We start from the raw sequence: 22,243 nt of genomic DNA, 5'->3' as shown, positions 1-22,243 counted from the left end.
TTGGTTTCCTATTCTTTATCACTGCAAAAGAGAGCTGCTATAAATATTTATGTACATATGTGTCAACTTCCTATTTCTTGGCTATCGCACTTTTTCAATATTTCAAAGATCTATGATTTCATTTGTCTGTATATTTTCTCAATCAACAATCCATCTATCTCATCCTCTTCATCACATTTATTAATTACCTCCTCTGTGCCAGACTCTGGCCAAGGCTTTTACAAATAGTATCTTTTTTAAGATAATACCTAAGTAAATGATTCCATTAGTCACTGTAGCAGCCCATCAGTCAACAATGCAAAAGACAGCCTTTGAGGAGCTAACAATCTAATATTTTTAGATAGTAACCTATTTAGCCAGTATGGGCTAAGATTATCTATTGACTTGGTGTTTTCTAGCTATGTGGAACTGGGGTATATATTCATCTTGATTGATTGATCCCTCCCTCTTTCAGCTCCAGTCAAAACAATGGAAAGTGAGGGTGTAACAAGACTTTTTATTAATTAAAAATTTGGAAAAGTGAACTTCCTGATTCAAAATCAAATTGTCTCTTTAAAAGGAACAAATACCCTCCTCCCACAATGGTAGTCAAAACTTGTACAGAGACTGGAATGCAGAAGGTCAGAGCATAGAAAATCATAGATTTAAAACTGGAAGTAACCATAGAGAGCAACTAGTCCAACCCTCTTATTTTTACAGATGAAAATACTGAGGTCAAGAGTCACCAAGTGATTTATCAAAAGTCATACAGGTACTAAGAAGTGGAACTGGAATCTGAACTCAATTCCTCTACCTCTAACTCTAGTATTCTTTCCATTTAACCACACAATGTCAAAAGAAATTTCAATGCCTACATCAAAATTCAGTGAATATTTAGAGGAAAAAATCTGAAAACTCATTACTTTAAATTAAGATATTTATATTCATTTTAGAACACTAGAAAAATTAATCCTGTCTTCTTTTTCCATCTAGAATGGGAAAAGTCACCATTGAGAACATGGATTTAATCTCTACAATGTGAAAAAGCGATTAAAAGCTCTTCATCAGTATGAATAAAGTTATAGGGACATAAAATTTGATGCACCATCTGTTTGGACAGAACAAAAAAGTCTGCATACTATTTTTTAAATTAAAAAGTGTGATATTTCAAATAGCTTGTATTACCTCCCTTCCCCTTTCCCCCCAGTACAATTAATTTTAATCCTGTTCCAAGGAGAGCTGCTCTCAAGTCACATTTCAGAAGTATACATTCACCTTTAGAGTTAAAAGAGCATGCTAGAATTCTAGACAGCCAATTTATTGTTATCCACCCTAACATAAAGCAAAAATCATCCTCCTCTTCCTGTAGGATCATTCTTTTCTAGACAATTTTGACAGTCTTTGCACAACCCTCTATCATTGGATCAATCAACAAGCATTTAGAAAGCACTTACTGTATGACAGATGCCGAGGATACAAGTAGAAGAAATGAAAAGATTCCTACAATTAGACAAAAAGCATTGCTTAAACACTTTTTATATACCAGGGATTTGCTAAATACCTCAATACAAAGAAGGGCATAAGAAAACTTCTGTCCTCAAGAAGTTCATAGTCTAGTAGAGGAGATAACACAATGGGAAAATCCTATATACAAACAAGATATGTCCAGGATAAATTGGAATAACCAATAGAGGGAAGGTACTAGTACTTAAGAGATTGGGAAAGGCTTCTTGTAAACGATGGGGTTTCAGCTGGAATCTGAAGGAAATCAGGGAAGACAAAGATAGGACAAAGAAAGAGAATATTCTAGGCATAGTAGACATTCAGTAAAAATGGCTAATCAGGAGATGGACAAGTCCAAAGAAGAGGAAGGAGGTCAGTGTCTTAAGCTAAGTATATACAGCAAAAACAAATAATTATAAATTGATTAAATACTATATTTATCAAATATTAATTTATCTCATATAATCTTACTATATCTGAATCAGTGGGGCAACTTTTAGATACACAGGTCTTTTGAGTTCTTCTCTTTCATTTGAACTATATTTACATGAGCTAATTGTGTTAAAAACAAAACCGTTACATTTCTTGATATGTATAAAAGTTTGAGTTCCTGAATTTAATTTAAAGTATCTTGGGGTTTTGACTAAAATTAATATTCAAACAAATAAAAACAAGCAGAATACAAAACCACTTTCATCTTGAACTGCACCAATCTAACCATTTCAACCACACAATCAATTACCTAAAATAAATTCACAAATCCGTATGGGACATAATTAAAGTTCAGTTGGAAACACAGCACCCTCACTACAGGAAACATAACTAATTTGCAGATTCAAATTCCCTCATCTTCTTTTAAAAGAGGAAAAAAAGGAAAAAAGCTATTATCCTAAATAGCCATTTTCTGAATTTTAATTATATTATTGCTGTCTTTACTGCATATAAAACAAGAAGTCTAAAGAATTACTGGGCTGTTAAGCTTGCAATTGCCTAATCAAACTAACAGTTTGTTGGACTTTCTGATCTGTTGAAAATAAATCTGTATCTGTTCCATCCAGGATTATCATTTAGCATTGAAGTGTTTTAATGAGAAAGTGACATATTAAAGGTTTATGATATATGTGTATATATCATAACCATAAGAATCCAAGTTGTTTCAAGCTCTGAGTAGAATTATAAGATTTTATGGTCTAAATTGTCTGATTTAAATTCTCTATCACTGGAAAACCCATTTCATTTTTATCTAGTTAAGCAAAAGATTGCAAATAAAATGAAGAAATGAGTCCACCATTTCTCTTCCTTCATCCCTTAGCAATCTTGAATGGAAAAGATCTAAGCTTGCTAGAGTTCCTAGATATCGAGACGTGTTATTCATTGGATAGGAAAATGAAAGAATCATGACTCAGACATGTTTTAACAAGAGTTTTTAGTAATCATACTGGTAAGGGACATCCCATACCCTCTACCTCTGTTCAGTACAGGGAAAACATAAATTCATTATTATTCCCTCTTCAAAATATGGGAAGAAATGAATACTCAGTGGAACATAAGTTCCTTTTTGTCTTTGTATGCTCAGAGTTTATCATGATGCCTGGAACACTGTAAGCCCTTAATAAATACCTGTCGTTTAACTACTCTACTTTTTATTTCTAAAAAAAAGTATAAATTGACAATAAATATGTGAATATAAACGTTGAATGGAGTTAGTTCACAATGTGATTTTTATTTCCCATTATTTTTATGAGAGAAACAATAGAATTTGAGAGTTAGAAGGGTTCTCAGTGGCCTTTTCATGCATGGATCCAATCTATACATGAAGGAATCCCCAGTAACCCAAAAGTGATTCTTTGACTTCTGGTGAGATTTCCTCTCTTAAGGAAGAAGGAATGGACTACCTCTCTAGGTAAGGCATTTCACTCTTCGACAGCTGTATTTGTTACTAAGTTTTCTCTAAATTCAAGCCTAAATTTGCCTCTTAACGACTTTTACTTATTGCTCCTCTGGGCCCAGAATTGGTAGGAATGATGTGGAAAATGATCCAGTAAAGAAAACTTTGTAGTAGCCAGAGGTAAGGGAGCAAGAAGAAAAGGATATCAAAAGACTCAAAAAATTATATTATGGATACAAACTTCCCTCTTTTAGAAATATCAAGAAAACATTTTAAATCGTTCTATTCTGCAGCCTTTGGATTAATGTGAAAGTAAAACCCTTATCAGTTTTTCTTGATTAATTAAAAAATGGCCCACTCCTTTTCTTCATATTGGTCCAATGAGGTACTTAGAGTGTGACTACCCAAAATCAAAAAACCCTTTATCCACTCACCTAAAAGAGGTACCTTTTTTCTTCGTGTTCAGAAGGGATTAGGGGGAAATATCTAAGAGAAGGAAGCATTTTTGATTATTTCAGTAACAGAAGCATCTCTTGGGTTCATCTTTGACCAGCTGGAAAGAATGGTCCTTTGGAGAAATGGTCAAAGAGGAATTTAATGGATTCAGGAAATTTATTCTCTAAGAGTGTACATAAAGTTAAGTGACTATTGTTCTGTTTGATAAAGCAAACTCTTACCTAAATTCTGGACTTTTGTTCAGTCTTGGCAATGAAATATTCCTTGTTTAAAACTCTTGTAATTTATGATTTCAAAATGACTTGTCTTGAAGAGTGTTGTACCAGATCATGAGAGGACATTGTCAGTTTGGATACTTCTTCCTCTAATTAGAAAAATGATTAAATTGTAATAATCATAAGATAATGAAAATGGAGAATCCAGTACTTTGACAAGAGGGGTCATTGTTTAGAACTGGAAAGGATTTTAAAGGTTACTTACTCACCGGTGTCCTTATTTTTCAGTTGAGGAAATGAAGATCAAGAGAAGTTTAATGACTTGCCCAAATTCACATGTATTGCCTGGGAAGAAGTGGGTTTGAACCCAGATCCTGACTCTAAATCCACTATTCTTTCCAAGAATATAAAGGTTAGTTAGCCAGCAGAAGAGAGTGGTTAATGGTGAGACATGCATTGAAAAGTCAATTAATATGAGGCTGAGAATAATCTGGGGCTGGATTTTAACAAGAGGATGAGGGAGGAAGACAATCAAGAGTAGAAGACGTCACAAAAAGGAGAACCCAAATAGATTCACTATGGGATGAAAATTGAGGAAACATATTAAGGGATCTAGGGCTTAGAAGAAATGAGACATAAGGAGAGATGAAATAAGAGATGTGGGGGTAATGTTAAGGATGTAGCCATCCCTATGTGCAAACCAGTTCCAGTGAAATTGAATGAGGAAGCAAAAGGTTAGTATAGTTGAGGGAACATCAGCATGCTAACAATACTGGCAGAAAGTGGGGTAGAGAGAGAGAAACCTCCAAGCTAACATCTAACTCATTTTAAAAAACTCATTTTAGACATAAACAAATGTCAATTTATATTTAACAAGGGTCAGGAAGATTTAGTTTTCAAAGGCATGTTGGGAAAAAAATGCCCACTACTACATTAAACAAATGATTCATAAACATGGTAGACACTGAGATCTGAATCTCCATAAAAGATCAAAATGTTCAATGCTTATGAATATACTGAAATACTATTTTAAAACAAAGTGACTGCAATGTAAATTTATGCTTTTCAAAGAGTGTAAACTTTTTTTATCCTTATGCTACACAACCCTTCAGATTCAGTTGCCAGCAAGTAAATCGAATGCATATATTTCCTGAGCCTGATATCAAGGAATATAATAAATGGAACAATAAATTATTCAATTAAGGGCTATTTCTCCGTTGACTCTAAAAGAGTGCAATGAATTGGTTTAGAGAAATAGGGCATAATATACTAATCTTCATTTTACCGACATGTTGTTATGTAGGAGAAAAAACAATTATGTTTCTCTTTTTAAAAAGGAAGCTTTTAGAGAAATACTGTTAATCTTGGTAAGATCAAGAATGGGGGTAGGATAAAGACTATGGGTACAAAAACGTGGTCTATCTGAACACAAATATTATAGGTCAGAATTTGAAAAAGGAAGAAATCATTAACCACATTTTCCCTAAATACTGCACAGTATTTCAGATGCTGTACATAATTCTTTTTTTTTCTCTAGAAAATAATCCTATCATATAGTAGAAAGTGATGGTTCTTGGTGCCATAAATTAATGCCCTACTTCACCATTCATTTTGGACTACTTGTTTTGGTTCTAAGTTATAAATTTCCAAAAAAACCTTAAGAGTCCTATTAAATTCAGGTGTCAAACTCCCAGCTTTTCTGTTCCTACTGTTTTCAGAAGGAATTACAATTTACTCCATGTGATTTCCCAATCCACATTAGGTTATGGAAATATGAAAGAGAGCTTGGGGTCAAATTCGACCTGTAATATTTACTAGTTGTATGACCTTATGCAAGGTATTTATTTCCATGAATGCCATTGTTCTATTTTGTAAAATACAGATAAAATTGCCTATTGTACCTATTACAGAGAGTTATTAAAGGATCAAATGAGATACTGTAAAAAAGAAAGTCAATTATTATTATTTTTTAAAGTCTTTTTGGGAGGTGGGGAAAGGCAATGGAGTTAAAGTTTTTAAATTAAGCTTACCCAGGATCAAGCTACTAAAATGTCTGAAGTGGGATTTGAACTCAGGTTCTTCTGACTCAGAGCAGGGGGAATAGAAGGGAATACTCTATCTATTGTGTCCCTAGATGCCACTAAAATCAATTATTTTTATTATTATTATTATTATTAAATGAGCAACTTTCCTGACAACAGGTATTTACCAGTCAGAAAAGGATTTTGTACTTTTTAGAGAACCAGTGATTCTGTACTCCAGCGAGGAATTCACTGCTGTTATGAGGAAAGGGCAGGAAGTTCAGGAGACAAAAGTCAACCAGGGAAACATTAGAACTACCAAATTAAATATGAATTCTAGGAAAAAACTATAAATTACTGGAGAAAAACAAATTGTCCATAAAAATTAAAATTAAAAAGGGTTCTCATATAGTAAGCTGATTTGTGTTTGACTTCACAAAAACAGAAATATTTTTATTTCAGTATTCTGTGTAATTAAGTTTCATAGCAAGAGGTATAACCAATGGACACTAAGAAATTTCAAATTAGAAAATAATAGTTTACTTCCTCCTAAATTAATTTTCTATAAAACCAAATATGTTCATTTTTAGAAGTTAAAATTTCATATAAAGAATCACCATGTTTACATGTTATTTTCTACTGCGTTTTGTGCAAATAGCTATACCAAAAGTAAGAGACTTCACCTCATAAACTTTTTTCTCAACTAATGATTTTTTACTTAGCCAAACAAAAATTTAAGCAATTTATACTTAAACGTTTACATCACATTTTCACACTGACTGACTAATTCAATAGTTGTGACACGAGAAATCAGTATACCCAAGAAATATCAAGGAGACTATTTATTCATCTGCTTATGAGAGAACTTAAAATTCTTCCAGTTAACTGTTTTAAAGAAATCTTAGACAAAATGAGAAATAAAACTCTTTATGAAGATGAATTAATGTAAAATTGTAAATGAACTTTGAAACCTGCAGAAGAGTAAAGTATATATTTTACATCTAAGAACTTTAATTCAAATATTTACTGGTTAAATTGAAAGAGTATAATTTCATACATTTCTTTATACAATGAAGAAAACTCCATATTTCTTCTCTACAGGTTCATCATTGAAAATGTCTTATTTCCCCTGGTTAATTTCATACTATACAACAGTACATGACCCACAGTCAAGACATTTTAACTGTGTCTGTTAAAATATTGTTGGATTTTTTTTTTTCCTAAGGCAATTGGGGTTAAGTGACTTGCCCAGGGTCAAACAGCTAGGAAGTGTTAACAGTCTGAGACCAAATTTAAATTCAGATCCTCTTGAATTCAGGGCTCTATCCACTGCACCACCTAGCTGCCCCCTGGATTTTTTTTTTTGAAGATAAAATTAAAGTTAGTAAAATTAGGTTAAAATTTTGTAACTAAGAAAGTACAAAAATAATAATATATTTGTACAGCACAGAATCCAATCTGATCCTGAAAACCAACTGATAGAGTTAAGTGATAAAAATATTTCTATTCCAGTTTTACAGATGAGAAAACTAACATTCAGGAAGGTTAAGTGATATACTGGGAAAATTCACACTGCCAATAAATGATAAAGTCAGACATCAATCCATCTTTTACTTGCAAATTCCACGCCCTTTCAATTAGATCATGTTGCCTTTGTAGACAGTAGTTTTCTCTTTAAGTTAAAGTTGTCTTGAGGAAGTATATTAATTTCTAATTATTTTCCCACTTAATAGTATGTTTTCCAATTACACGTAAAAATTAGTTTTCAACATTTATTTTTGTAAGATTTTTAAGTTCCAAATTTTTCTCTCTTCCTTTCCCCCTCCCCACGACAGCAAAGAACAGATATAGGTCACATGGACAATCATGTTAAACATTTTTTTCAAATTAGTCATATTATGAAAGAAGAATCACAACAAAAAAGAAAAATCATGAGAAAGAAAAAATATAAAAAAATATGCTTTGTAGATGCTTTGATCTACATTCAAACTCCATAGTTTTCTCTCTGAAGAGGACAGCATTTTTCATCACGAGTCTTCTTTGAATTGTCTTGGATTTCTGTATTGTTGAGAAGAGCTAAGTTTATCATAGTTGATCATTGTACAATGTTGCTGTTACTGTGTACAATGTGTTCTGGTTCTGCTAACTTCACTCAGCGTCAGTTCATATAAGTCTTTCCAGGTTTTTCTAAAATCTACCTGCTTATTATTTCTAATAGCATAATAGTGTTCCTTTACATTCATATATTACAGCTTGTTCAGCCAATCCCCAATTGATGAGCATCCTCTGAATTTCCAATTCTTTAACAACACAAAAAAAGTTGCCATAAATATTTTTGCACATGTATCTTCTTTTCTTTTCTTGTGATCTCTTTGGGATATAGACCTAATAATGGTATTGCTAGATCAAAGGTTATACAGAGTTTGATTTTCTTTTGGGCTTTTGAGGAGGTATTTTATAAGATGAATTGAAAATTAGTAATTTGTAAACATGACAAAGTAGAGAGAATTAGGTATAATTAGTTCATGGCTATCAATATGGTTCTCAAAAAGCATCTTAATTATAGATTTGGGGAAAATGCCTTATGAAACATAGTATAGAACTGAAAAAGAAAAGCCCAGGATCTGAATCTTCTTGTTGTTTCTCCCACTAATTCATCTCTTTTAAAATATCACTTAATAGAATTATAAAAATTCTCAAATACTTATATGTCTCAGTCACAGCCATTCAGTAACAATCCATATCTATCTATCATGTACAACACTTGTCCATATCATCCCATAAGCTTCCCATGAGACAACAGGGGAAAAAAAAACAGAACTAAGACTTGTCAATTCTATTTTACACGACTGTAAATTAGGTAGGTACATTTATTTAATGATGTGAGGTTTTCAAAGTGCTTTATATACATTATTTCATTCAATCCTCATAAAATGTGCTCTACAGGATATTCATTTTACAGACCAAGAAATTAAGGCTTAGAGGGATTAAGTGACTTGTCCACATTTATAAAAACTAAATGTTACTAGCAAAATTTGAACCTGACTCCATATGCATTATACTCTTCCTGTTTCTAATATAGCACGCAAATATAGGTAAGAATCCAACTTTAGAATAGAATCTCTGGTGCTAGGAAAGTGGTTTAGAAATCATCTAACCTGTTTTTCATCCAATAAGAAATAATTCCCCCTAAAATAATACTATCCAATTGTGGAGCTTCAGTGGAAACATTTCATATATGGTAAACTAAGATTCTTGTATGGAGATGGGGGGAAAGAGGAGGGATGGTCCAATGACTGCACTCTGGAGTCTTCCCCTGCCAACAGTAGCAGAGCTTAGTACTCTCCAACAAAGAGTTCATTGGCAGAGATGGACTTCAAAGTTCAGATTCACCTTTGGGATTCAGTATGCGTCATTCCCTCTCCAACAAGGAGCCACCCGTCACTTGCATGCTTCCAGGAAGATCAAGAAAGGGCAGAAATCAAAGAAACCAGCCAAGAAGTAACTGCTGAGGGACTAAAGATCATAGAAACATAGATTTTAAATTGGAATGGACCTCAGAGACCATCTAGTTCTGGTCCAACCCCCTCATTTTACAGATGAACAAGGAAAGCTTTTGACTTATCAGTTCTCTGCTAATTACACAGAAAACATTAACAGAAGCATCAAAGATTCTGAGAACTCCAAACACTACACTGGTACAAAATAGCCATTTCTGCTACATATTCTAAAGAGATTAATTTTATACTCCACCTTTCACAGTCTCCTGAAGCCCATGAACTTTCTTTCAGAAGATTTTTTTTAAACCAATACATAGTTTACATTATATTACAAAGAAAACCAATAATATTGCAATACAATTATCTATCAATCTAAAGTTAAAGGTCCCAACTTAAGGACTAAACTCTGACTCAGACATGTGACTCAGCTGATTGAGTACTAATTTTAGGTAGTTCAACTTCCAGTAAATCTGAGAAATGAAAATCTAGATTTGCAAACCAGATAAATTAGAGGATGTTCTTTCTTTCTCAAAAAGCATTTACAACTGAAAAATTCACTTAAAGTATATTTGATTTTCAAAAAATAATTATTTTTTTATTCAGCTCTTGTATAAAATGAGGTATACATGTAATCATGTAATTGATCGGATTCAACTGAATAAATATTTAAATATCTATTCTGTGCAGTGTAACCCATTCTTCTAAGTATTCTCTCCAAAGGTAGAAAGGTAGCTCAATAATCTCTATAGAGATTGTTACTGGAAAAGGGTGAAAGGGAAGGAATGTCAAAGTTTGTTATGCCAAAGGATAAGGAAGCTCTTGGGAACCCCAAATTTGTAGTTATACTACCTCTCTTCTTGTTGCTTCAAAATTAACTCCATGTCCCCATACCTTCCCAAAAAGAGGAAATCAAGAACTCATTATGACCTTGAGGTATTATTGAATATAATAGCAATAATAATAATTATTATTATAATAACTGATATTTACATAATACTTAACAGTACTAATGATGATGAACAGCTAGCATTCATATAAGTTCTTTAAGCTTTCAAAGCGTTTCACAAATATCATTGCATCTTATAAGCACAATGATCCTAAGAGAGAGGCACTATTATTATCTTCATTTTACAGATGAGGAAATTGAGGCAGAAAGGGGATAGACTGACTTGTCAGGGACACACTGCTAATAAGGCCTGAGAATGGATTTTGATTCAGTTCTTCAGGACTTTAGGATCAATACTCTAACAACTAAAGGTATTTAACACTACTAAAAGTATTGTTATATCCATTTTACAAGTGATGAAAATTAAAGGTTAGCACCATGAATGACAAAAATCCAAGCAGAGGAGTGAAGAAACAGGGCAGAGAGGGACAGGAACTGGTCTTCTCCAAGATATTAGCTTCTATACTTCAGGCCCTAGAGTAATAGCTGGTTAAGTTGTCAGAAAAAAGGAAAGGGAGATAGTGTAGCATCAATTGTTGATTGGGCAACAGAGACCCAGGAGTCAGGTCTTGAATGTATGATGTTACATGTATACTTCTGTCTGCACTTTTTGAAGAGAATGATTTCAAGAGAATAATTGCCATCTTTCCCCTGTGAACAGTCATAACTAAGATGGGGCACCCAGAACTTTGGGACAGGGTACCAACATGGGGGTAGAGAGGAGAAGGGGTAAAAGGGAAAAGGAGTGCCTTCTGAAACACTATTCTGCATAATCTTGCTACCAAGGAACCAAGACATCTTCAACTGGGGAAGAGATAGAAATAGCAACATTTGGCTAGGCTTAGTTCAGTGCATGATTCTCAAGATCCAAGCCAGTTCTCCCTCCTCTTTCTCATCCAAACAGCTGGGTTATAAAAATCTAATTCATCAGTAAGAGTATCAGTTCTTTACAAAAGAATTTAGCACTTCCTCCCTAGGTCCCCAGGAAGTGACATTGAAAGAGAAAAGTTTTAAACCTACATTTGGAATGCAGCATACAGCAACAGATGAAGGCTGGTCCAAAGTAACTTCACTAATGGCAACAACCCTACAACTATTAGTTAGAGCAAACTAGAAATTCATTTGGGGGTTAAAGGCTAAAGGTAAAAGTTAGCTGTTTAGAATTCAGATACTATTCATTTTCCATGAGAACCATGTTTTACATGGTGCCAAGATTTTCGAGTCAGTCTATATAAGTTATGATATGGGTTAAATGCCCACAATATACTGATTCTCTTAAAGAACCATAAAATGTTAGAGCTGAAGTAGAAGCTAACGGTCCTTTATAATAGTGTTTCTATAGGAAAGTGCTCATCCTACATGCCCCTGAGACAAATAAGGATGTAATACTGGGGACTTCTTCAGCTTTGAATATTTTCCCCATTGATTGGGGATTCTCTAGGATCAATTCTTTCATAAAGAACTGACTGTACTACTGATGTATATGATTTTTAAAAAAATCTGTTTAGATGAGAAAGACATTTACCTATAATAACCTAGAAAGTCCTAATTATATTGTTTATGTATATGGGTTTATATGTACACATATATACTATATATGTATACATACATATGACAATCATAACTTAATAGAGGGAATCATCTTTTTCATTCAAATTGCTAGGTAGTAAAAATGCCATGTAACAGTAGGTGTGTCAATTCTTTATGAAAGTACTTATCTCTTCCTTTCTAGGTCCCAAGGAAGCTATATTGAAAAGGAAGATTTAAGCCTACATTTGGAATGCAATATATGGAAACAGACTAGCACATGATTTAGTTTCTTAGAATTTCAGAACTGGAAAGGAACTTAGAGATTATCAAATCAATCCTCTCATTTTATAGATAAGTGAACCAAGGTTGAGAGAAGTTAAATTACATTCTCACGGTCTCACCGTCATTCCATGGTACAGTTTGAACTACATCCAGATTTTCTTATTTTCACAGATATGAATTTTGATTTCAGCATCAAGAGAAACGTAAACATGTACTGAAGTTCTCAGAGTCCTTATACAATACTTTTGTCCATATCTGGTTCATAGAGATATTACAAAAATAGAAATATGAAAATATTTTGATTTCTTTATAAGTTGATGTATAAATTGAACATTATTGTTATTAGTGCTGATCTTAACTCATAACAGTACAAACTCTTTAAATCCTCTTCTTTATGTAAATAATTATTAAGCAATGATCGTGTGCCAACATCATGTTAAACACTGTAGGAGACAGAATATAAATAAAACCCAGTGCCTGCTTTTAAGGAGTTTATCATTCATATTAGAATATTAACCAAGTAGTTAGCCTAATCTTCTGAGAGGCAGAAAATCCCTATTGACATAACATGAGAGGTGCCAGCTTCTGAAAAATTGTGTGTTCCTTAAGGTGTACAAATGGAATGCAAGAACTCATCTGAGTAACTAAGGTGACAACTAATTATCTTTATAGTCCTCAATTACTAATTAGCTTTCGATCCTCTTCCAAAGTATGTATTCAGTTATCTTTTCAGTATAGGTCCTTATAAAGACAGGCAATGGTACAGAAAAAAAAAAAAAAGTCAGGAAACCTAGATGCTTTGTGACCTTGGGCAAAAGACTTATCCTCTCTAGATTTCAATATTCTTAATAATAAAATGAGGAGTTTTGATTAGATTCTTAAAGATCTCTCCTACGATTAATATTTTATGAATCTATAATAATTTTCATAAAATTTTGAATGTTTTAAATTATTTTAGAGACATAAAAACCTGTAATTTATTCTTCAAAGGTTAAGTATTAGGAAGTGTGCCTCTCAATAGGCTTATAGCTGCTTCTTTTCCAGGTTCTTTCTAATAGTAGTTTGGCTGTTTAATCAATATTGAAAATAAAGCATAATAAGAAAGAAAGTTTAATTATTTTAGCAAGATTTTAAATCTCATAAACTCATACAAAACTTCATCCCTCTCATTTTGGGGATTTTGACTACCAAAATGCCTAAAAAGTAAACCTCTTTATTAATGAGGAAATTTATCTGCATCAATAGCTTGATTAATTTTTCTCATTCCTGAGGAAATTTTGGAAGTCATTAGAGTTTATTTTTTACTGAAAAGACTAAATATAAGACATAAATTTATGTTCCATTTTACTTTTAAGTATACTTGCTTTAATTTAACTAAAAATAACTAATCAAAATTGAATTTAAAAAAAATAAACACCTGTTTACATCCTCTATTGCCAATACCTGCCACTCAAATTTTTTACACTATACCATGATGATCTTCCCTCTATCTTATAGTGAAGAAAGTTACTATGGTAAAATAACTTTTTCTAAAGCAAAAAATAAAAATAACAAATTTAACCACTAGGCAGCCATATAAACTCCTCATCCAGAGAAATGACTTTATTTAAATAACTGTTGGCAAACCAACAAAACTGCTTGTAATCTTTTTTTTAATCTTATTTAATCTATTTATTTAATATATTCCCCAGTTATATTTAAAAGACTTTTTTACATTTTTTGTAAACTTTTGAGTTCCAGATTCTCTTCTTTATCCCTCCCCCAGCTCCCATTAAGAAAACCTATAGGAAGGGAAAAAAAAAAAAGTTTCCTGTTAATTACAGTGAAGAAGCTCAAGTTTATCAACTGATCCTTTCTTTCACTAAATCTCTTTCTAAGCAAACTAAACCAACAAATATTCCATTCCTCCAAAGCATTATCTGACTTTTTGTGCGTGTGAAAAATAAATATGATAAATATGTCTCTTCAATTCTTGGGAAGTCCACATTTTTCTTTAAATCAAACGTTATAATTAATTCTTTAGAAAAGTTTTATTAATAGACTTCTAAAACTGAGTGGTCGAGTTCATATTACAAAATTCAATGACTCTGCAATAACAAATGAATATATGCCAATATAAAAAAATCTGTCCTCTATGAGGCGATAAAATTCATGCTAGTCTGAGTGTAAAATAGGCCAAAATTAATTTGCTATCATATTCTAGAAAGTACAAGTAAGGTTTTTCTTTTTTGCTTTTTTATCCATTCAAATCCATTCAAAATTCAGAAAGTATGTTTATTGGTTTATATTTAAATAGTCTTTTAAGTAGTTTCCTTAATTTTGTTTACTATTCAAAAAACCAAACCAAAACAAATCAAAACCAAATAAAACATGTGTTTACCTATTCCCAAAGAGAAAATACTCAGTAAGTGAACAGCATCCTTATTTACTGAAACCAGTCTCCTAACTGTGCTTTTGCCAGGCATTTTCAACTATAAGGCAGAGGTAGAAGCCAATAAAATTATTTTATCTAACTGTACTGGAAGGGACATCAAACAGAAACAATTCCAGAAACATTCTCCTTTTCTTAAAACATTTGCTCAAATGTCACCACAAAAGAGTATTAGGTGACATAACTAGATTTGGTTTAGCAGATGAGGAAGAAATATTTGAGGGAGGAGCAGGGAAATGTGCCCTGAATTTTAATGATATGTCATCTTACATGGGTAAGTCTTAACATGTCATTTTGGAAGTGACAGCATTTACAGCAGTCACTGTTCTAGTGCTTGGTACAGTGCACAAAAGTGATAGCTCTCTTAACATAAATCTTGACAGACTTCTTCAAGATGAACCAAAGTTACTATGACTACTTTGATTATGTAATTATAATTATGATGTAAAACTGTAAAGATTTTTATTTTTTGTGTAGATAATATTAAAATTATTTAATGAGCTAGTTAAGAATATGGATTTCCCAAATACAAAGATGTACAAAATAACTCATCTTAAAATTACCCTAACAGAATTTGAATGGAGAGTAATTTTTATGCAGGTATCTTGTGCCACACTTTGTTGGACTTAATAAGAGGTTTAGCTAAATAAAAATTCCATGAAAATTCTTCATGGTAGGGTAGTTTCTATAATGGGTTTTATAGTGCCTAAATGGACATTTTCTACAAAAAGCATAAGCAGGGTTATTTTAGAAGAAAGAGCCTTAAATTTCACTATACAGCATTTGCAATTGACTTCTTATTCAATTCTACCCTCCCCCCCAAACTATACCCTCCCCAAAGATATGCCTTTGTTTCATTATTCTTCTTACCAAACTCAGCATTTAAGCCATTTACTACCATTTGAGATCAGTACTATTAACGAGCTCTTAAAATATTCCTTAGTTTCCTTAGAGGGAAAACATAATCTGATTTCAAATGCAAATAACAAGATTTTGCAGGGCAAGTCTTCCAAAAATGATAAACCAAGCTTAAGCAGTGGGCACTGATGGAGGCATTAAAAACCATTAAGATGGCTAAGTTTGTTTTAAAATATATATACAACACATAAATACATGCAAAATGGACTGGAGATTAAAATAATAAATCTAATAAATGTTATTTGTTGAATCTCCAATGAAAGGGCACATCTTGAGAAGAGATAAGTAACCAAGCATTTCCTAATTGCTTTAGAAATTCACCTCTATAAATAAGAGCTGAGAAGACATTAATGTGAGAGAGATACCTAGTAACAAATGTTCAGCAGTATACTCCAGGCAAAGATAAGAAAGCATACCCAATTTCTGACTCAGATTTGAGTGTTGGAAAAATTTGGTTCTTATCTTTACAGAGCAGATTAGGTGATCATCTTTCAAAATAACCATCTCTCTCCAAAAGACATTCAAGTGCACTTTGTGACCATCCCAAAATGCAGCTATTTCAGTATCCCTATAAAACATATTGGCAGTCTTGCTGAAGTTTTCAGCAAACAACTGAAACACTATCAAGTGGATCATGAAGTGTAGGGGAGACAATCAATCCCAGACAGGACACTTTCACATGCAAGGCTTTTCTCTTGGGGGAGGGGGGGGAGAGATTGGTTCTGAAATCCTTATCTTCCAAATGAGATTTACTAACAGGAAAGTTAAAATTTCCTAAATGTTTTTTTTTTTTTTTGATTGGGCAAATTTAAGGTCAGCTGCTAGAAATTATGCCAAATAACAAAGGTATAAATTTAATAAGCACAAATAAAGATTACTATTAGAAAAGAATGCAATCTCTGATTAATTGACAGATAAAGCAAAGACAGGCTGTGCCATCTAGAGAAGAACTAATACATTAACATAGCATTACTAAGCATTATTATGAAAGCTTAAAACTTTTGACAGTTTAAACCTATAGCAGAACTACCATTAATAAAATAATCCAATTTCTGGGCTTTAAACTCCACAAGGACAGCTAGCTCTTCCATCTTCACACTAGATTGCCTTCTTCTCGTTTATCTATTACCATCAAGCCTTAAAGGGCTACATTCCATTTGGAACCTGAAATGAACTCTGTTAGAAACCAAGTTTGGGGAAGGGCAGGAAACAAATTCTTGCTGGACAACAAGATGATGTATACCTGGGTAACACTAAGCAGCCGGTCAGATCTAGAATCCAGAGCCACAGAACCTAGTTCCCTCTATGAGCCCTCAAGAGGCAAATCTGGTTCGAAAATCACATCCCTGCAGGTTACAGCGTTGAACTCCCTGGCTTTCTTTCAGACAATCTAAAAACCACGAAAATGACCTTAAAGAAATCTAGCCTTTATTTGTAAGGGGCAAAAGGAGGCCTTCAACTTTTTTTTTTTTTCCTCTCTCTGCCAGTCACTGGAAAGAAATATGCAAACTAAACTGTTTGGCAGCTAAACAGATCCGCAAAGCCACGGTGCATGCACTTAAAAAAAAATACATAGTAATTAAAAAAAAAAAAATACTGCAGTATTAATTCAGGAGGACCGCGCTGAGATCTAGCTCACCCCCAGATCCTCCCAGGCACAGATCCTCCAGCTAAGTCGCAGGTCTCTCGAACCCCCTCCCCCCCTTCTCCAGAGACCCGCAGTGGCCCGGCGCGCCCCGCCCCCACCCTCATCTTTCTAGTTAGAGAACCAGCAACTTTAGGTTTGGCAACCGCTGCCAGAGGCAGGGACAAGGTGTGTGTGGGGGCGGGGGAGGACTGGAGGGGGACTTCGGTGGAAGGAGGAGGAAAGTTTGAAAAGTCAACTTTGGAGAGCCAGGAAAGCCCCTCTCCCCCCAACCTCCCCCCCAGCGTCTCAGGCGGGAAGGTGTGCAGGAGGCTGTGCCCGCCGCCGCGGAAAACTTTCCCCAAATTAAAAGTGGATTGTGGAGGAGTCCCCCTCAGTCGCCAGCAGAGCGCCCCGCCCCGGCCAGCGGTTCCCCTCCCCCTCGGCGAGGATGAGGGCTCCGGGCACCGGACCTGAAGACAAATCGGCGGGGGGACCAGCTCGCAAGCCCGCTGCCGGGTCCCAGGCCGGGCTAGGCGCGAGGAGGCGGAGGCGGGGATGGAGGCGCGGCAGGCTGGCTGCCCGGCCGAACCTGCCCTCCAGGTCCCTCCTCCTCCTTCTCCTCCTCCTCCTGGCCCGGCGCGCGCGCTCACCTTTCTCCTGCTCCTCGGCTTGCAAACAGATGGGGATGTTCTTCTTCCAGCCCGGCATGGTGCGCCCCGCCGCCGCCGCTGCTCTCCTCGCCCGCGCGCTCCGGCTTGCTGCTGGCTCGCTCTCTCCCGGCCGCGCTCTCCTCCCCTCGGTCTGCGGCGCGCAGCTGCTCGGATCGCTCGTGCTCTCCCTCCGCTCCCCCGAGGCGGGCTCACAGGGGCTGGGGCCGGCGGGCGGCGGCTCCCCGGCACATTGCAGAGGCGCCGGTGCTGCCCGGCTCCTCGCCTCGCCTCGCTCCCCGTCAGCGGCGGTCACGGTCCGCGGGCAGGAGGGGCTGCAGCAGCGGCAGCCGGGGCCGGCGAGGGCCGGGAGGGCGGGGGAGCTGCACGCTCTCCGCGAGGCCGCCCGGGGCCGGGGCCGGGGGGGAGGCTTCAGGGGGTTTCAAAGCCCTGGGGGAGCTAGGTGTGAGCTGGAGGAAGGAGCGGGGCTGCCGCCGCGGCTCCTTCCCTTCCTCCTCCTCTCCCGTGGGCCGCCAGCAGGTGGGACTCGGAGCCGGAGTGGCCGCGCCGCGCCGCGAGCTCTCTCCCCGGATCCTCCCGCTCTGAGACCGAGAGCGAGTCTGAGCCAGGCGGCGGGCGGGCGGGCGAGGGAAAGAGCGAGCGGGCGAGCCAAGCGGGGAGGGAGGGAGCGAGTGCGCGCACAGCCACTCTCACACACACACACAAACACACCCCCTGGCAGAGCGGAGAGCGCCGGGCCGCCGCGGGCGCTGCCCCCCCCCCCGGCAGGTAAACACTGGCCCCAGGCCCGGGGGGGGGGGTCCGGGGAGAGACCCATTCTCACGCGCCCTTCCCCCAGAGCCCCCGTGCACACACATTGTCCCCACGGCTCCCCATCCAACCGTGCTAAAGGAGAGAAGGTACGGGAGCATGTCTTTGGAACTAAAGGGCATAGATTCAGATCCCGCCGGGGTCACTTCGGCTCCTTGTACCTCATCTTTACAATGGGGGGACTGGCCCGGATGACCTCTGAGGTTCTTTCCAGATCCCATCCACAGATTTCCCCTCCCCACCTTGGACTGAGGCTTTAAATCCAGCACCTTTACACTCTAAGGAAAATGTCAATTAAAAGAAAAAGAGAAATCTTGGTCATTGAGTCAGATGTCTTTCCCCCTTCACAGGTGAAGTAGCTGAGACCGGAGAGGCCGAGCAGCTCGACCTGAGTCACAGAATATCCGTTTTCCTGAATCCTGGATAATCCTGAGCTTGGTTGTTAGCCCGAAGGTTTTCTTCTCTACAAGACCAAGCTCCATGAGCTGCCCCAGTTTTCTTCCTAACCAGTGCAATGTTTTATGAAGACTAGGAAGAATCTCCTTGTTCTAAATGACTAGAAAAGTCCCTGACTGAACTTCATTGCTCTTTTAGAAGCAGCACGAATAGGCATTTTTAATGTTTCTTTTTAATTGTAGGAGGTATCGATCAGATAGGCAAATTCTTAGACTCAAAGCAGACCTGGGTTTGGATTGGGTTAGTCTGTTCTCTAGACCTCAAACATCTGTACTAAAAGATGCTTAAGTTTTTCAAGAGTTCCAAGTTTGTGCCTTCCGTGTTTGTGGATCACTGAATAAGAAAAAAATGACTTTAAAGGGTCTTGTCAGTCAGATGTAAGAATTTCTTGACTATGGGGAGTGATCAAATGATAAGGCTGAGCACCTTAGATCTTCCCTGGTGATGTATCTCTCTGAAGACGGGAGTTCCTTCCCCACCTGAAGATGATTGTACTCTAGCGCCAAGAAGAATTTCAGGATCTGGGACTAGAGATTGATTTGTAACTATAAAGAAGAACTGAACTTTACTGGATATTTTGTTGTTCCTCACTTGTCTTTTTCAGCTTTGAAAGAACTGCTGGTGTCTTCCCTGAACTGAGGGATAGATACATGCCGGGCTGCTCTTTTTGCAATGCAATAATGTAGCCAGAGAAATTTAATAACTGTTGAAGATGGGATGATTGGATTTATATACATATATATACCACTGCATAAAGCAATCTGATGAGACAGTGATTTTTGCTTCTCTTCTCTGTCCTACGCCAGGGTGACAGGTTTTCATTGTAGAAACTGACCAGTCCCAAAATGAAGGGGTGCTGATGGTTTTGATAGAGAAGCAGGTCTTTCCCAGGAGTTTTGATGGTGATAGTCTTGATTGAGTTGAAGAAGGGCAGAGGCAAACTGTCCCAGAGGATTTTCATCAGAAGTCTTGTCTGAGCTGCCTCACATGACTTGCTCAAGATTCTTTTCCTGTCTTAAAAAAAAAAAAAAAAATGATGTATATCTTCTGCAGTATTCTGTCCCGTGGCCCAGAATAAACAAGCTATCTAAGCCTTGCTAGATTTTCCTGTATTAATGATTCTTATATCAGAGGTCTTTAAAGGACCAGAGAAGTGAAACTTAACCATAGGATAAGTCAGGTCAAGTGAGCAAGTAATAAATGACTACAGTGTACCAGTCAGTGTGTTAATCTCTGGAGAGACAAAGAAAAACACAAAAGAAAACAACCCCTGCTTTCAAGGAGTTCACAGGCTAACCATATTGAGTCATTGTGCATTTTGAGAATCCTTCTGTTCTAGGTAAAAATCAATATGTACCTTTCCTTCACCAGAATAACAGAATTTTTAAAATTAATTTTATAATTATAAAATTTTTGATAGTACATATGCATGAGTATTTTTTAATAACATTACCCCTTGTATTCATTTTTCCAAATTTTCCCCTCCCTCCCCTAGATGACAGGCAATCCCATACATATTAAATGTATTATAGTATAACCTAGATAAAATATATGTGTGTAAAACCGAATTTCTTGTTGCACGTTAAGAATGGGATTCCTAAGGTATAAGTAACCTGGGTAGAAAGACAGTAGTGCTAACAGTTTACATTCACTTCCCAGTGTTCCTTCTCTGGGTGTAGTTGTTTCTGTCCATCATTGATCAACTGGAAGTGAGTTAGATCTTTTTTATGTTGAAGATATCCACTTCCATCAGAATATATCTTCATAACAGAATATTTTTTAAGGGACCTCAGAAATTATCTAGGCGATGTCAAAATTAGACAAGAATCCCCTTTCACATCTGAAATTCTTGGAGGATTACAATCTGTTTGGGATCCACAGCAGTAAGTTCCATTACCTAGCTAGAAATGCACTATCTATGGCCCAAAAAAATGGAAGAGCCTTGCCACATGGACTAATTCTTCTCTAAAAAGGCAATGAAACCATGCTCAAAATCTAGGTGGTCCAGGAGACTGAAGCTTTGAACTGAAGGGAAGATTCCTAATCACCCAGATCTCAGGCTTGAAAGACTCCTCATTGCCATGCAAATCAATACACTCTTGTCTTGGCTCTGCATTGTGGTAAATATGGAAGTAAGAGGAACTATGTCCAAATGAATCAATAATGCATCTAATGAATATCTTTGCCATGCTATTATTGACTAAACTTCCTTTTGTTAGGGGAGGAGGTTACATGGTCAACTGTTATCTCATTTCATTCCAATCCCAAATCTGTACTATTGGACTAGGCTAGTCAGTAATCAAGTAGCCTTTAATTGAAAGTTTCTAAGTATGGTGAGCAGATGTTCAAGGAAAACCATTTGGGCAAGTTGGATTGAAGTGTGGACAGACTTGAGGCAGGGACACCAATTAAGAAGCTATAGAAGTGGGAAATGAGTATAAACTGTGAGCACTGTTTTGTTTTGTTTTGTTTTGTTTTTCTTCCCAGATTATTTTTAGCTTCTGAATCCAATTCTTCCTTTGCAACAACAACAACAAAATTCAGTTCTGCACAAATATATTGTACCTAGGATATACTATAAGATATTTAATATGTATGGGAATGCCTGCATCTAGGGGAGGGGGTGGAGGGAAGGAGGGGGAAAATTTGGAACAGAAGGGAGTACAAGGGATAATGTTGTAAAAAAAATTACCTATGAATATGTACTGTCAAAGAAAATGTTATAATTATAAAAATTAATAAAAAAAGAAGCTATAGAAGTAAGTAGTCCAGGCAATGTTGATGAGGCCCTAAACTAGAGCTGTAACACTGTGAGTGGAGAGGAATTGGGTACATGTAGCAAGCAGAAAGATAGAAATTTAAAACATCTGATAACAATAAATATGTGGGATCAAAGGAAGTGAAGAATTAAGGAAGGAGACAGTAGTGGAGAAAAGAAGGAAATAAACATTTATTAAATGCCTATTCTATGTCAGACACTATGCTAAGTGCTTTACAAGTATCCCCTTTGGGT

General features: G+C 36.5%; 1 protein-coding gene and 1 long non-coding RNA gene across 2 annotated transcripts in view; one reads left to right on the top strand and one right to left on the bottom strand.

Moving 5' to 3' along the window:
* The window catches only part of GRIP1 (glutamate receptor interacting protein 1), a 762,478-nt gene extending 743,866 nt beyond the window's left edge, over window positions 1-18,612 (bottom strand). Inside the window, exon 1 of the mRNA XM_074269703.1 lies at window positions 17,947-18,612. Coding sequence (XP_074125804.1) covers window positions 17,947-18,004 — 58 coding nt within the window. The 5' untranslated portion in view covers window positions 18,005-18,612. The remainder of the gene's footprint in view (window positions 1-17,946) is intronic.
* Window positions 17,931-20,332, top strand: LOC141544048 (uncharacterized). The gene is made up of 2 exons (XR_012482528.1): window positions 17,931-18,005; window positions 19,125-20,332. It is a non-coding gene; the product is annotated as an uncharacterized LOC141544048 (long non-coding RNA).
* Window positions 20,333-22,243: the final 1,911 nt, after the last annotated feature.

This window comes from Sminthopsis crassicaudata, chromosome 5 (assembly GCF_048593235.1).
Source record: "Sminthopsis crassicaudata isolate SCR6 chromosome 5, ASM4859323v1, whole genome shotgun sequence".
Taxonomy (NCBI): domain Eukaryota; kingdom Metazoa; phylum Chordata; class Mammalia; order Dasyuromorphia; family Dasyuridae; genus Sminthopsis; species Sminthopsis crassicaudata.
The sequence above is the reverse complement of the archived record's forward strand: the minus strand, read 5'-3'. Positions and strand labels throughout refer to the sequence as shown.